At 38.8% G+C, this 17,953-nt stretch overlaps 1 protein-coding gene across 1 annotated transcript in view; it reads right to left on the bottom strand.

The window, feature by feature from the left end:
• Positions 1–17,477: 17,477 nt before the first annotated feature.
• The window catches only part of LOC133983282 (eukaryotic translation initiation factor 3 subunit H), a 63,453-nt gene continuing 62,977 nt past the window's right edge, over positions 17,478–17,953 (bottom strand). Inside the window, exon 8 of the mRNA XM_062422317.1 lies at positions 17,478–17,773. Coding sequence (XP_062278301.1) covers positions 17,679–17,773 — 95 coding nt within the window. The 3' untranslated portion in view covers positions 17,478–17,678. The remainder of the gene's footprint in view (positions 17,774–17,953) is intronic.

The following is a 17,953-nucleotide window of genomic DNA, read 5'->3' as shown; positions in this document are numbered from 1 at the left end:
ACCGATGGCACAGCCTTGGGGAGCAATTTGGATTTAAGTATCTTGCCCAAGGAAACTTTGACATGTGGACCAGAGGAGCCGGGAATCAAACCACCAATCGATGGATGACCCGCTCTACCTCCTGAGCCACAGCTGCCCCAGATCTAAATCTCAAGTAAACTCTTTTTTTTTTTGTCTAATTCTGAACCAATGAAGAGCGATAATGGGCTCCAGGCACCAAAAGCTCCTAGAATAGGTAAGGATTAATCATCAACAATCACACTGGAGCTCACCATCATTCACCTGACAATGTCTGGATGTATGATTTGAAGAACAGATTGCAAATAAACTTCTGTAAATGTTTTTGCTTCCTGGGTCATGTGGATAGAGTGATGATGGGGGACGGTTAGGGTCATTATACTCAAAAGTAATGAAGGGATCTGTGTTAATGTCCTTTTGTTGGAGCCATACATTTTACCCCTTCCTCCTCAGGGACTCTATTCAAGCCCATCAATGAGGTTGTTAATTTCTTTTTCACGTCCTAATTGTCTTTCTTTTTGTCTGCATTTTATCTGAGGCATACAGTCTTGGTTGCTAGAGGGAATTTCTGCCAGTGGCATAAGGTCTATTACGTGTTGATCATGGCATTTGAATGCATCATTTGTGGGAGTTAAGCACAGAATAATGCGTTCAAATGAGGTCTTTTTAATCTGTCTGCCACTGAAAGGTAATTCTAGATGTCCCTTAGATAACTGATAGATGCTCTGAGTAAACAACCAACACGAGAACTAAATAAAGGTTATTTTGGATGCTTGATGTGATCCCACCAGCTGAGGGATTTCCCTCATTTACAGCTGTGTAATGGCTGCTGTTTCTGGCAGTCACTGCTCCTCTTTAGTGAGCAGGACCAATGTTTATCACAACTAAAATCATATTTCTGAATGATCACCTGGGTATCCCATTTTTATGTTGGCTAGTAAAAGCTCAAATGGAATGATATCCGGTTATTGAGGAGGGAGGGTGTAGCACTGCAGCTTCATTATAGAGCAGTACAAAGCATGTGTGAACAGTGGCACTGGCTCTGATTTAACAGTCTACTGTGGAAAAAGAGCACAGACCCATGACTGGCAATAGTGCTTTGAAACCCATTAGAAATTAATTAGTAAATTGTGAATCATTAGGGAGAAAAAAGCTATGACATTTATAGTTTACCTTGCACATTATTGATAACCTACACATGCATTATTTGATGGCTTTAGATCCTCATCAAAGCCTCTTATATTTGGTTCTAAGGCTGTGTGATTAGACTGATTAAATGCATGGTGTATGTATAAATCAGATATCTGAGCAGCCATGAGAGACTAAAATAATGAAGTGACTGCAGCATCAATTAGCAACAACCATGAGGCAGTCTCAGATAATGCTTAGTAATGCATTCTGAAAAGTCAGCCAAACTAATGGAACTGAGCTGGGGTGTTAGAGGGTTTGTGTGTGTGTGTGTGTGTGTGTGTGTGTGTGTGTGTGTGTGTGTGTGTGTGTGTGTGTGTGTGTGTGTGTGTGTGTGCGCCCATGTGTGTCCATGTGTGCGTCTGTATGATTGAAAATGAAACGATAAAATTAATTCTGAAAGAGTTACATCTGACTGAATTCTGGCTAAGCCTTGAATCTCAAAGGAAAACTGAAAGTAATATTTTATTTGGTAAATGGGCCTGTTACTTGAGTTATGCCTAAAGAAACTTTGTCAGCAACTGCCATTGTCACGTCAAAGGAAAGAAGCATGTAATGAAATTCATGGAGTGTCTTCAAGGTTGTGGTGATGAGGGTGCGATGAGGGTGCGAGGACTAACAGATTAAAAGCATCCTACCGCTGACCCTCCAGCAGTCTTCAAGGTGAGCTGCAATGAGTTCTGCACATTCTCTGTGGACTCTATAATTGCTCAATTTCTAAATGTTGCCATGCTGTGTTGAACTTCTCCTGCATGTAAAAATAAGAACTTTGAGCTTCAAAGTCCATTATTTTGGGACATTGTTTAATGAATTACACATCCAAAATAAAAAATAAAAAGACTTAATAAGTGAAAATCTCCATTTTTTTTATCAGGATTGCACATGTTGCCTTATTGTTTCTTGGCTTGAAAAAGATAATTTAATGTGAGAAATCTTCACTGAACTGCACAAATTCTAATACCATACCACAAATGTAATGGTAGACATTATGGAAAATGATAGCCATTGTACATTTGCCCTGCAGCATTTCCCACATAAAGATCTTATTGAGATCAAGAAACAGTGAAGTTTCAAGGCAGCAATCCTGTTAATATGCTGACTTTTAGCTACATCTGCCTGTGAATTCCACTTTAGGGTGTTTTTTTTTTTTTTGGCTTGATGTTAAAAAGTTAAAATCCGATAAGAACCTTTATCACTGTAGTAAATCATCCTGTGAAAAGATGAAAACCCCACATCTTTTCCCATCTAAACCTTTTTAGAAGCCCATTCTAGACAAATAAACCTGCTCTTTAATGGGAGAATCACATCCATTTTATCTCCCCATGCTGCTGCAATTGCACTGTTACTGACAAAAGTTGTTTTCTCCTTCAGCTCTAAACTACTTTTGTTCAATATAATATCCAATTAACTCTCGCTCCCCCCTGTGTGGTCTCCGACCCCTCTGCAGTCAATGAAGAGAATCAAGCTCCAGCTGAACTGCATTGTTGGCTTTTTTGGCTGTGATGTTGACCAAGATTAATCAGCGGATTTACTTGCAGAAGTGCAGAGATGCTTTCCAACAAGGCACAGTGGCAAAAGGGGATTTACTTCATGGAGAGGAGAGGTGCTGTGGCAGGAAGGTGGGACAGTGACCTGGTGCTGTTTACTGCAAGCAGACTGACAGGAAACAGACTACTAAGTGGCAGGGTGGGTTGGTGGTTTGTGTGTGGCTGAGCCTGACCCCTTTATCAGGCAACAGCACTGAGCTGCCGACCACAGACTGCCACAGTACTAATCACCCAGCCGCCTGGCAGTAAAAGAATAGGCTAAAGCCAGGGCTGGATTCACTCAGCCAGCCAAATGACAGCCTGGTGGAGGGGAAATAACTGCTTTCAGATCAGTATCATTCATATCAGTCGATAAACACTATGGGTTTTCACCTGCACCTACGCCATCAAATTTTCTGTTGCACAAAAGGGGACCTTTAAGCTGCTTGGCTCAAGATGTGTTTTTTTGTTGACTATTGGCAAGCAGCTAAAAACAAATAATAACCTACCACGCTGCCAGATGACAGTTAAAGTTGAATCTCTCTGCCAGGTGTCAGATTCCATGATACTGTCGAAGCAGCAAAACACCCACAAACAAGCAAGGAAACCAACAAGACTGCCAGAAACCGAATGACTAAACTACAATTACTAATCACATGAAATGTTACTGATCACGGCAACTGCCTGAATCTGCATCAAATGTGTTGACTAAGCAAATCATCACTCACATTTTATAAACAATTCCAGCTCCAAAATCAATCTGGAAATATTATTTTGGCTTCCTATCACTCAGCTGAATCACCACCATGATTCATCTATCTTCTAGCCAAACAAACTGCGTAAACCAGCTGAGGAGTTTTCGTGGCAATTCATCATGGCTGCTGCAGTACAAGTCTTCATATTATTTTTCACAGAATAGTGATATAAAATAATAATAAATTATGTAAAATAAGTTGTCCATGTATTTCATATGTAATTTGTGTGTCAAGAATGAAACAAGAATTATAATACATCAATTACACACTTATACAGAGTAACAAGAAGCATAAACAGTGAAATAAGGATGCAAATGTTAGTATTAAGACCACCTGAAAATCCTGTTTGTAGAGAGCTCCAGTGATTTAAATTCTCACTTTAAATCCTTGTTTTGAGCAAAAATGTATTTAAAAGTTTATCTGAAGATGATCTGAGTCATCTGAGTTAGTTATCTTTCACAGTATTTGTAATAAAAAAAATCGCTCTTTGTACCTGGATGGACACAGTTTTCCTAAAGAGAGAATTCAGCACTAAAACATTATTGATGTGATGTGATAAAAAGTTGTGATGTGATTAATTTGGGCGACTGAAGCCTCATATTAGTTTCAAATAACCGTTTTAACACATTTTTGCAGGAAAGGAGGACTGTGGGTTTTGTCCTCCATCACTTACATTGGAAGTACATTATGAAGGGTTCTCTTAATGGTCGGTATGAACAGGAGAAATGATTACAGCAGGAACAACATGTGCCAGTGTTCATTCGGGTACGTGGCTATTGTTTTAGGACAAATTGAAAAATAGTGAACCCATATCGAAAGTTACTCTTCAGTTAACAAGACCATTTAAATAATCAGATTACTTGAGGCTATAGATAAAAGAAGTTGATTGTTGCTAGAGTGTCTTGACTGAGAGCTCCACACATTTCCTTGTTTTTTGTTGTTGTTTTTTTACTGTTTATATTTTATTAATCTGTGTGCTTGGTGTACTAATCCATATGCATTGATTTTTTTTTACAATTTGAGACCCAGAATAAGTCCCATAGGTAAGAAAGTATAGACAAGAAATCAACATTTAATGATTGATTCTGGTAAGCGGTCAACAGGAATTATTATAATGTGCAAAGTGTAGAAAATGGGCATAAAAGTGAACCACCAGAGGTATGTTCCTTTTGGACATTTTCATTATGTATGACTTCACAGACGATCCAGTAAGTCAATCTTTTCTGTCAATATTAAGACGAAGATATCATCCTCTCCCTTCTGATTTGTGTTAACAGGGATTTAAAGTCTAAGATCGTTGGCCTTGATGTCAGGGCCTGAGTTTGTGAAGACCTAACAGTTAAAAGACACATGTCATAATTTGATGTGCACTGACAGCCCACAGAGCAGCTAATTCTCAACCCTGCATTTAACCCGATAAACAATGGGAGAGACAGGAGAGTCGTGTCCTTGTTCTAAAGGAAAATGGTGCAATTCATTATCCCATCATTTTTTCCAAGCCACTGAACTCTTTAGTTGTCATTCAGAGCATACCTTACACTTGAAAATCTAATGTGTCTTACATAATTCAATTCATCCCTAAATTCTGTCACATTTACAGTTTAAAGGACATCCTTTTCAATGAAGGTCTATTTCACTAATAGGACTGTGGTTTCATTTCCTTACACCTGTCTCTTGAAGTTTCTTTGACAGATCGTGTTAAATATAATAATTACAAGCTTTTAACATATACTCTTCATCAGTCACTATTCCAATTATCTTCATCCGGGTTTCTACAATCTGTCATTTAAATGGTCCCACATTATGGGATCTAAGTAATGGTGCACAAACACTAAAGCAATTTTATAAAATGTCATACAGGATGTGTGTGGTGCTTATACACTGATTTCCACTGTGCTGCAGCACCTTGTTTATAGACCTAGGCTGGGTGTCCAGTTGCAGTGGGCCTGAACGCATCAGATATGCTCTCTTTTTGTGCACCGGCCATGTCAAATCAGCTCTGTGCAGCATAACCAATTCCCTCTAAATTGGGTGAAAGATTCAGAAATTTCTCTTTACTGAGTGTATGGATCAGGTGCCGGGCCAAATACAGTGAGACAAGTCTACAGACAGCACCTTCAGACAATTTTTTAGAGATTCTGGAGTGAAAGAGGCACATGGAATGACCAATTTCAGCTCTGAATTGTGTGAGAATGTATTCAAGCTAAAGCCTAAGGTAAGCGATGTGGAAAATGCTGACACTTTGAGAAAATTTACAATTGCTTGGCCTTGGCCTGTACCTCAATGGCACAAGGTTTCGAGAGCATCAACCTGATTTTCTCTAAATCACTTACCTGCAGGCCATCATGCCCTTACATAAGGCCTGTTATGGCTGCTATAAGCTTACTCTCTATCACACTGACACAATAGCAGTTTGGGAGTTGTATCCAAGTGGCACAGAATCACCCTGCAGGTGGCTCGGAAGAAATTGAATTAAAATATTGTAGAATGGAGTAAAAGTGAAGTCCTGGACCACTCACCGCTGCTTGTTTTGTTTATTGATGTGTGTGCGATCATCTGTGTTGCTGAGCAGGACCTCACCATGAGATGCAGTTAGGCGTCTGTGTATATGTGTCCTGGTGGTTTGATTTACACAGCACTTGTCATGCACTGTGTTATGTGTGGTTCAGGTCACAGGTGGAGGCAGCGAATCATTGTGCCAAAATAATGTGATTGAATGTCAGTAGGCTGCTCCCCTCAAAGGAAATAAATGGACACCAAATGACAAGGTTCAGGGCTCAGGCATCAACATTTGTTATAGTCAACACGTGTGTAGAAAAAAAATAAAATAATAAAGCTCAAGGTGAAAACCGCAACAAATTAGTTTCTCATTATTGTTTAAATTTATTGTGATCTGTCTTCTCAGCAGGGGCAATAATTTGTTCATACTGTAAAAGATCAGTGACAGCTGCTCTGTGCACTTCTTTGGCAGTTTGAACCTGTATTAAGAGTGTGAAACACGTATTTAGAAACAGTTCAGTAGGCAAAAAATACATTTTTTCAACATCGGTGCACTCGAAAAATGTTGAAAGCCAAGCGTGCAGATATTTTTGCTTCAGACAGAGGAGACATCAGAAAAAATGACATCCGCTGAGTGACTGTACATGTACAAGCACATGCACGTCTCATCAGAGTAGAATCTGGGATGTGATGAGAGTCAAAAATAGATAATAAGCTGAAGATGGAACAAGTGGGATTCGAGAACCGAAGGGGAGGCGTGAAATTTTCACACTATGTACACAATTGTGCCCACTGTGCATTTCAATGCTATAGCAGAACTTAAAGGGGAAATGCACTGCTGTGTACTGTATATAATGATTTCTTAAACTAGGTCACCTATGTAGTAGAAATAAGCAATTTTTGAAATTCGTGCCCTATAACTAGACAAAACTGAGAAAATAGTTGTAAATTATGCATATCTCACCTAAAGGAAATCCTACAACAACCAGAATGCACTGCATGCAGTCCCATCCAAACAGCGACTGACAGTATGTTTATGGAAAGCAGGGGGTGAGTACATTTCCCAGCAGAGCAGCCAGTTAGCAGAGAAAATGGTTATATATCTTTACTTAAACTTATTTTCAATTACAAAACATTTTTCATCTGCATGCTAGCGTCAGTTATGTGGATCAACGCAAACTTACCAAGAGTTGCACACAAGCTAGAATACTTCCAGAGCTACTGGTGGGTAGTCAAAAATCCTCTGAGGCTGCTGTCTTCATTTCAGCTTGGTTTGGGAAACAATCAGGGTTGAAGGGGTGAAAAACTGCAGGCAAACACTGTTTCTCTTACCTATTTTGGAAGACAAGGAACCAGAACCTGTGTTTAAGTTAAAGTTAATGTAACACACAGTTACTGTAGTTGGCAAAGTCCGATATGCTGCATTATTCTGTCAGAAAACAAAGTCCGATTTACCAAAGCAGCGCAGGGTTTTCTGTTCTGTCTCCATTCTCTCTGGTCAATGCTACAGCGCCTCTCTTTAGGCTGCAGCTATAACGTAGCTTCAGCGGTCAATTTCTCCTTCACACTATGTTGCGTCTGATTTCAAAGCACAATATTCAGCCTCATATCACAAAACTTGTTTCTTTTAATTATACTGATATTTAAAGTATTTAGTAGTATGATAATTCAGGGTCTGCTTTTTTCTATTGGTAGCATTACATGGTAGATGGAGTGTTTTGGGAGACTCACCTTGGACGGTGCTTGAAGGCACCACTACAAAAAAACTGATGCAGAGACAAAAAATCCAAGCTGAAATAGCCTCAGTTCTTCTGTGTCCCCAACTACGTCACTGTCAACATCAAATGACGAAGCTTCTGCTGGAAGAACAACAGATTTTTGCAGCTTCCCCCGGAGACACAAAAAACATTAACAACAATTGTAGTTGTTTCTTACACACTGTCCCTAATTCGGATGGTGAAGGTTGAAAATGTGTGGTGTGGTCCTTTAAGATCATATGCCATTCCCCAAAAGACTATTACACTGAGCAATTTCACTGCCACTTTGAACAAAGTATCATTGAAACTTCTCAGCCTGAGTGGGTCCCAGTGGAATCATGCATACAACACAACTGTGTTTCCTCCTCGGAATGTGTGCATTAAATTAGATACATTTTGAAGCATCCAGTGGATCTATATAAATCACACAAATCAGACTGGTTGAGGTTAACTGTATAGAGACATTAAGTCAAGGCCGGGAAAACCGGGAAAAGCAAATGTAAGGCTTCACCCCATCTTGAGGTCTACCCAGTACACTGTGTTGGGTGATATTGAAGACTGAGCTGTAAAAAAAAAAGTCATATCAATACAGCTGCTGGCCAATCGATTGAAGGGACAGAGATGCCTTTCATAATGGCTGCCTCAGAAAATATGATGTACGTTGTAGTAAAAAAGCTTCTGTGCATTAGAACAAAGGAACTGTGTGGTCCTCCAGAACGAGCAACAATATCCATGTTGGTCAGACTGCAATCTGTAAATTCTTACATATTTATATTCTGAAAGGTGTGATAAGATGGGACTCCACCTGAGAAAAGGAAACCTGGTTGCCAAAATACCAGGATAACCTGGTGCCAGGCAAAAGAACAGAGCGGGCAGAGATTAATGTTTTATGGTGGGAGGACTAACAACCAGAACAAAAGGTCCATAATGGTCAAAACCTTGTGTCCTTTTGGAGGCCAAAGAGAAACAAGTGGGTTGCAAGTATGTGGGTGGCTTTAATTGAAAACTGGCAGATATTTGGGACAGAGACAGAGAAAAAAAAAAGACTAATACAATGCAGAGACCAAAATAAAAATCCGTCCATTTCCCATTTTTGTGTGTTGCAACATTGTCTCCTAAAAAGTACATTTTAATGCTTCTGAAATACAAGAATGTTCACTTCATTGTTCCTACCGATACACAGTGTGACAATAAATACATTTAAATTTGCTGTAGGTTTTCCTTGAGAATATCTGTGTGTGGTAGGCAGACAACGCTGAAGCTAGAGTGAGGAGGAGTGAATGAATAAGTGAACTAAATGCTAATGTTTACCTGCGAGGAAGATATATTCAAATGTACATCAGTCATTCTAAGGACACAAGCTGAGACCAAGGCATGAAGTACATGATTGAACATCAAAGGGGAGGGTGCTATCAGCATTCATCTTTACGACTCACAGGTGGCAGATAAGGCGCACTTTAATTGTGAGTCTGCCTATTGTACATCACAAGCATCCCATAAATCACTGGACCTGGGGCAACCTGGCATCTCCAGACTTTAAGGAACAGGGGGAAGTTGATCATGAATTATAATAAATTAGTCCGCTTGGCATTCATCATTTTCTTCATTAGGGAGGAAATATGATAACCTGAAGTGCCAGATGGTTTGTTACAAAGAACCATCTAAGAAGTTGGCTTTATAAACTGTTCAGAAAAGGGCAGGCACTTTCAAAAATACTTGGCAGGTGATTGGATGAACCATCTGTCTATCACCTTCTGTTATCAAACCTAAACCATGCAGGTACCTACCAGCAGCTCTTAAACAGTTATAGTACACTGATTGGCCCGAACCACTGGTAGTGTGGCCACAAGCGCATAACTTGAAGCCTGGCAGAGATGATTGTGTTATCCTGCAAATACTGCTGCCTCACAAGGTAAGAGACATGATAAGCCAGCAAAAAAAAGAAAAAAGACAATCAAGCTTTCAACAAAGATGATTGATATTAATTCCTTTATTGAATAAAAAGCTACAGGACTTTTAAAAGAGCATTAAAGATTCAACGTGTAGGATTTGGCCAGTATTTTAGCTTAAACATTTTAAATTTTATTTAACTAACGTTATCAACAGAATGTGAAGAAATAACAGCTTTGACATTATGTCAAAGATGTCAATGTACTGTGTTGCTGAGTTTTCTACTGAAGTTATCATGCTAACCTGCGCCTGGACCACATCTCTTCATTTACATACAGCTTGAAAAGCCAAATGACAAATGGAAAAGATTAAATTGAAAATGACAAAAATCCAAAATGGTAAAGTGCAAATGTGAATGCAAATGCAAAAAAAAAAGAAGAGAGAGAGCACGAGAGAAACTATTACTATTTTAAACATTTCCATTTAAGCTTTTCCATTTCCCATTTTGAGTTTCATTTTTGATGCTTCCCTTTTCTTTCCATTCAGGCTTTCGCATTTTAAATTTCTTTTTGTCTTTTGATTTAATTAGGGCCTGATTATTCCTAGTACAGTATTAAAATAAACCTTGTAATTTTATCACTTTCTTTTCATTTTAATTATGACCCAAAATATCCTTCATGCAAGAAAAACTAATTTATCTCATTTAAAGACTTCATCCAGAGGAGTCAGAGGAGGAAACTTCGAATATCTGCAAAATAAATCAGTTATTAAAAATAAAATTAATAAATAATCCACTCCGGATAATAATCTCAACCAGCAGAACACATCATGAATTATATTCTACATCCACCTTTTTTTTCAAATGTATATAATTAATCTCCAATATAGATAATATTATCCATTCATTGGACAGAAATTCATTTGACAGGACAAATACAATTCAGCTAATCCAGAACAAAATCCTCTATAGAACACATCACTCAAAACAAAATGCATAACATCAGTCTCTGCAGCACAGATAAATGTTCACAATGCACCACGACTACTTCCACTACTTATGGCTCTGTCCACCCCTGCAACACTTTTGGTTTATCGTAACATAGAAGCTCTCCTCAGTCTCAGGTTGCAACATTCCCTTCTCTCCTTCATTGTGCATACTTGTTGAACTGCCCCCAAAACTCACCGAATCCACACGTTGCCTTAGTTATAGCCAAGAAAGCAAAACCACTACTAATAATTATTCATATCTATTTAATTTATAGAAACATGTGTATTATCTGTCACATTGATGATTATTATTGTTATTATTGTCATTGTCACTTATCATTATCATTAGTATAGAAACAGTTATCAGGAGAGGAATGACATTGTATATTGATATTATTATTATATCAACTACTATGATTTATATGACTACACATTTATAAAATGATGATTATAATGTTGATTACTGTTGATAATTTATGTAATAGTAGATTATCAATTACTGCAATTACCGATTTATCTGTTCTAAAGGGAGAAAGCACCCTCTACAGGCCTGGTGGCAGTCTTAAGCAGGTGAGGGGAAAGAAAGCAAGGAGGAGGAAAAGGGGAAAAGAACTTTCAAAAAAGGAAGAAAAAAAAAAGACGATGAGAAAAATGAAGAGAAGTTATAAATAAATATATTATATAAATAAATGAATACATCCAAAGTTCTGTCCTTACCCAGATGTCATGACCTGACCCACCCCAGATCCCTCTTTGTTCCTTACAGCCAAATCAGAGATGCCTCCAAGAGCATTTTAGCCATGTTAATTTTTTTTCCATCTTTCATCCTTTGGTCAATACTGTCTCACCCTTTTGCTCTCTCTGACCTCTGTGTCTTTCGCACAGAGAGCCCACCAACCCACACACCTACCTACAAAAAAATCAAAGTCAAACATTTTTTTTTGTTTCTCTGTTATATTGTTGTTCTTGTTCTTGTCATTATTTCGCTTTTGTTCCTTTTGTTTCGGCTTGTTTGAGTCTAGGTCTAGTTCCCTCTTTTCTTGTGCTGTGTCACATGTCTATGGTCATCTGTAATGCGCTATTAAAAAAAAAACCCAAAAAACCCCAGATGGGGTCCTCATCATCTACTAGACGATACCATTGAAGCACAAACAATAAAACAAAATAAATATACCAAATTGTCTCCCTGTTACAGATAAAAAAAACATCATTCATTATCTGAAACAATCAAGGCCAAATCTAAGTATCACTAGCAGAGAGGCAAAACCCGGTGGAAGATTACATGCAACATGTGATTGATGTTCAGAAGGAAAACATCCAGTACATTTGTCTTAGCTTGGGAATAAGACAATACAAAGTGATGGAGTGGGATCACAACAATGAACTGTAGCCTTGCCTGAAGCCCACGGATGCATGTGACAGACAGGGTATCATGCTCCGAAACCCCTCTTGAAAGGCTTCTGTTGCTGCTGTTGTGGGGATTAAACCAGCCTCATAATGGCCTGTGGGATTTGTGCCACTGCCGGGTGACAGCCGTCGAATTGGGTGGCAGGCAGAGACGAATTGCAACTAGAACACAGCGCTCAATCTATACAGTTGCCAATCCCAGTGCAGATCTATTGACCACAGAGAAAAAAGGGACAGATAAAGCAAATATAGGTCTACTTCAATGACAGGTGGAGGGTTGTTATGTTGAGAAATTGTGAAATATGTGAAGAAAGTGCCGCACTGGTTATGTTGGACTCATGTGCATAATCCCATAAATGCTAAATTCCCTAACCATACCCACACCTCTTCCTACAACTGCATCCGCCTTCCTCTCTGCTCTTGTTTTGGGGATTTGCAAGATTATTTTTCCACGGGAACTACTTTACATCCTCAACAGCTATTCCATACAGGGTCCACAGTTGCCATGGCAATATCTGTGGAGGAAAAAAAGAAGAGGGAGTGCGGGAAAAAAAGGGGAAAGTATTTGGAGTTGACAGGGAAATAACTGGTTTCATTATATTCAGCCAGCTGATTCTCTCTATCACCAATGACAGGGCGACGGCAGGCACAGTGAAAGAGCTTGTGTTTGTGTTTGAGCGGTAATAAATTACTGCTGGGGTCAGGGCTGTGCAGGCCGGACTCACTGATTAAATGAGACCAAACTTATATCCCTCTGACATCTCCCAGCCTACTTCTCAGGAATCTGAAGGTGCAGAGACAAATCCCATAATCCTAATTAAGTATTTCTTCGTATTGCAGCGTACAAAACGCCTGGCTGTTTACATAGCTAAAGCTCTCATTTGGTTCCCATGCTCAGTTCAAACATGCAGTTTAGGGTAATCTTTGCAAATACTGAAGAGAAAAAGGACATCACAGAAAGTGATAAAAAAATAATTGGGAGAGCTAATAAAATCACTACAGGGGAAGAGGTGGAAAGTTTAATAGTAAGCATTGCGTCAGGACCACAGGCTCTGGTCAGGGGGGAAAATTGTGTCTCGAATTTGAGGATGTCATTCTCATTTTCACCGACTCACAGTAGTCTCACGGTCAATTGAGCAGGATAGTGTGGGAGAGAAAATGGCAACTGCAGCTGCTGCCGTGGCGCTTTCTTCCAAACAGTTTAACATTTCAAAACAAGTATAGCACAATGAACCAAAGACTCTGTGCCTCGATCTCCACATCAATACCTCCAGCAGGAACAAAAGGTGAAGTGCCTGGACCTGTGGAGGGACATGAGTGTCTTAGCAGAATCTCTGCTCCATATATATATACAGAAGGCACTCAGGATGGCACCTTCACTGTACTGCAAAGAATAAGTCACTCACTTCTGTTAAATAGCAACTAACTTAGCAAAAGCAGTAGTTAACACTCCCTATCCAGCATTTATAAGCAATATATTACAATATATACATTGTAATATAATAGTAAGCAAATATTATATGTTTATTAATTCATTTGTTGACAATACAAAAAGATAATGGAAAAGGAAAATTGTGGCTGCAACAAACAATTATTTTTTTAGTATATATTATTGATTCATTTCATGATTATTTTCTCTATAAATACAATTAACCCATCAGAATATAGCAAAATATAAATAAAAAAAGCCTGTTAATTAAAGATAATTATTTTATTATCATATAATACAGGTTGTTTGGCATTTTTGCTCTGAAATCTACTTAAATGATTAATTGAATATAAAAATAGTTGCTAATTATTTGAATCAATTAATCACCAACTGTCGTGAATCATAATCTTATAAGGTAAGGCTTATATATATTTATAATTAATATGAAATATGGCATGTTAATTGATATAGATTGATTGTATTCATTCATACAATTACATTAATTGATTTACTAGTTAAGTACTTATAATGATGGTTACTGATGAGGTATTTATATCTACATATTTCTTTGCCTAAGACAACTGAGCAAATTCAATCTGCTGATGAAGGCAAGGGGAGGTAAATGAAGGCTGCTGAAGAAATCTTGTAAGTGGACCTTGATTTAAGGAAAGTGTTACCAGTAACCCTTTAATATAAAGTTTAATTCCAGAAACCATATCATTTGTCTTCTTATATAATCCTGTCATTTCTTGTTAAAACTCATGAAAGGTCGATCATGTGTATCTTTTGCTTACCAAGATAGTCAGCGCTTTATGTCATGATTTATATGACAGTGGAGTAATGCGGAAGCAAAACACCAGTTTGACTCCTGTGTACCTCCACTCTATTGCCCTTGAGCCCTGCCGTGACTGCATCATTCATTCCAAGCTGCTTTCCACTCCAATCAAAACACTGTCACTTAAACACAAGCTGAACCTCTGTCAGCATGTTGGCACTCTGCAGGGGCGAGCGTCGGCCTCGGCGGCTTCACACAATGCTTGTGCTTCTGTCGAGTGCATTTAAAGTTTTGTAATTCCTCACACATCTGTGGATTAGGGACAGGAGAGGCTGTGCCCCAGTCAACCCCTCAAGGGCAACGTCATCCTACAGTGCTGCTTCAAGAATTACAAACACAGATCCCCTTTTATGCAGAAGCCACATCTCAAAAGCCAATCAATAACCGCTAAGAAAAAATGCCTCACATCATGAGACATCGCTCACACCCACAGGTGTGCTTGTCAAATTAGCAGATCCCTTAATTAATAAATATCAACTGAGCCCTCTGTGGTGAATTAATATCTCCTATCCTACCAGCATGACAGGAAAACATGTTATGATTTGAGGAAGAAATCATTTCCGGCTTGGGTGTCGTAGTTCCAATAAGCATTTATCATGTTAGTTGACTTGTAATTATTGTTAATGACATTGGGCTGATGACAAGCAGGAGCACTACACGTTATTACTCGACTAGGCGATGCTGATGACAAGTTAAATAAACATCATCCGTTGAATTAGATGCTGCTGTTTAACCACAGGTCGAGGAAGAACAATGGAGCACACGGCGAGATAAGAGCCGCAGTGTAATTATTATACAATGAACCGCACACTGACAGGTTCCTTATTAAATGGAGCAAGAAGAGCCATCATTCAGCTTCCTGTTGTTGCCTGGAGTGGACACTGGTGACAAGCTGCACAAATGAGATGTGCCTTCTTAACACGACCAGTAATTCTACGATGTCTGATACTGTGTGCACGATCAAAATTGGAAACAGCTTTCAGTTACATCTTAGCTGGTGCTTATTTAGAGAGAGTGAGCTAGTAGTGTTGTTCAAGGACACTTCTTTGTGGTGATGATGGACATGCACTGGATGGATAGAGAAACGTTTGCTTATAGGATGATAGTTTAATGTCTGGGGGGTACAGGACTGGCACAAACTCCCTTTGGAATTATTGTGATATAAATATATCATTAAAAATGCTAAAAGTGTATTTCTTATTGTAATTTCTCTTTAGTTTTGGATGATTTTTAAGTGCTGTTGCTGCTTTTCTATTTGTGTAGGTGTGGTATCTTCAACTAAATGTATTACTGCTGCATGGGTAATTGTGCACCCCAGCCTCACAGGTCAATACAATGATAAAACAGACAAAGGCTATGAGCCGCATGTGGCCTCCCATCTGCTGCAGTCAGCAAATGAACTACGTCTGGTGCTGCGGTCACTGTCTGGCACAAAGTCCTGATCCAGACTGTTCTCGTTTGTGGTTTTGTGAAGGTGGAACGAGCAAACCGACCCCACACGGTCTGCTGCTTCACTGCTTTGTGTATTCAAAAAAATGGCTGAACACTTAAGCCTCTTTAACCTTCAGCACTTTGTTGATTGTTGCAGTAGATTACTTTCTTGTTTTTTTATGCACTTGTCTGCTTCTAGTCATTTCTTTATGGAAAAAAAGAAAGCTAATTTATTTTTAAAAAACAAAAACCTGTACCTGGTCAGCTACTTAAATTTGTACCACATCTCTTTCAGTCACTGCCCTCTAACACTTGATTGTCTTGTCGCTTGTAAGTTGATTGGGATAAAAGTGTCTGCCAAATGACGAAATGTAAATGTGCGAGCTTAAAACAGAATTAATGTAAATTCTAGTCATGAATACATAAACACATAAATAAATAAGCATGGTAGCTTGGTAGCATTACCGGTACAGCACAGTGTTTTGGTCTTGTTAATATGTGCACCAAGAGCTGGGCATGAGTATTGATAGTGATAGTGACATATTGAATGGTGAGATAACTGAACAGTTATTGTAATGAAATGCACAAAAGCTTCAAATGAACAATGAACATAGTGATGTCCTCAGGGCAGCAATGACAATTTGTTTCCGACATTCAGATAGGATCAATATACTTATTGATTTCCTTATGATTTGTTGTCTTAAAAAGATCTCAGATCCCTGTTTGAATTTGACAATTGTTATTGAATAGATCTTAATGGCACTCTGTCTCTCTCTGATAAATGTAAGAATAAATAAGTTCTGTTTTTGAAGCTGAAATCTGTGCCGGCCTGGTTGTCGAACAATGTGCCCAAGCTATTGTATGAGCTGACAACATTCACAATCAACAGTCAACAACATAGCTTTCGTTCATTTCTCAAAATCTATCCTTTGTCTGTTTACACGAATAAACAAACTTAATTGGTTCCCCTGTTGATATTTTTACTAAAATTGTGTTATCAAGTCATTTATGGGTTTGGGTTTTTTTTGGCAATTCCAGACATGAGTAGTTAAGAAATGCAACCCTGTGCTGATGACGTCTCTCAGTTTGTCATTTTGCACACCTGCCGTTCCTTTTTCAAAAGTTGACTTGAAACACAACAAAAAAACAGAAAACCTTTGTTTCAAGTTAAGTTTTTACTGTTGGGATTTCAGTTTTGCATCCTAAAAATAGGTGCTAATTGCTACCTGTGTGGAAGAAAAGGAGATTCTGGTGTGCTATCTAATTTCCCATCAGGAAAAAAACAAAAAACAAGAACTGACACAATCATAAGTTTATCTAGTGGAGTGAGGCTGTGGGGGCTGAGTCATGTATCTGGTATTTCATTAAACACTCAACCTTCCCTGTTACTTTGTTGCAGTGCTGTTTACAAGGAAATCATTGTTCCCACCATGCGAACCGACACTTCAGCAAATCCACTATTAATTGGTTCCACCTGCCTGATGTTTGAACTGCAAGACGAAAAGCATGTAGCAATAAAATTATGAAGTACTATTGTATTGTATAATTATTTGGTATTATGGGGAAGACCCATTTTAGCATTTTAATATTCTGTACAAAATCATTTTTGTACTACAGACTATAATACGCTGCAATTGCCATCAATAGAATGGAGAGAGAGAGAGAGAGAGAGAGAGAGAGAGAGAGAGAGAGAGAGAGAGAGAGAGAGAGAGAAAGAGTTCAATAGTGAAAACATACAAGGAGTCAGGGAACATGTAGAGATGCAAGAGTTTATTTCAAATCAAAATTAAGTCATCTTCAAAAGATTATTTTATATTCAAGATGGGGTTATGCATAAAAACAGTAAATTCTTAGAAGACAAACATCGTGGTGCTCCTTCAGTCGTCATCTAGGTGGTTTTGCATCTCCGTTACCTTTCACTTATCTATCTTTCCCTCTCCTGCTGTCGTCTCTCTTCTAGTTGTGGCCTTGGAGAGCCTCTGCCATGAACAGCTTCCCGAGGTTCTGCGAAGTGAATTCCTTCACGTTCTGGCAGTAGTTGTTAACTTGCCCTGTTGGAGGGTAGCCACATGCATCCACGCACCCACGCACAAGAACACAAACACACGCCCACAGAAACAAACATACATACATATGTACATACCATTGTACACAGACATTCACAAACAAGCGAGGGCGGGAGGGGGAGAGAAACACAGCAGCACAGCAAAACATCAAATTAGTGGAGAACA

This window comes from Scomber scombrus, chromosome 7 (genome assembly GCF_963691925.1).
Source record: "Scomber scombrus chromosome 7, fScoSco1.1, whole genome shotgun sequence".
Taxonomy (NCBI): Eukaryota; Metazoa; Chordata; class Actinopteri; order Scombriformes; family Scombridae; genus Scomber; species Scomber scombrus.
The sequence above is the reverse complement of the archived record's forward strand: the minus strand, read 5'-3'. Positions and strand labels throughout refer to the sequence as shown.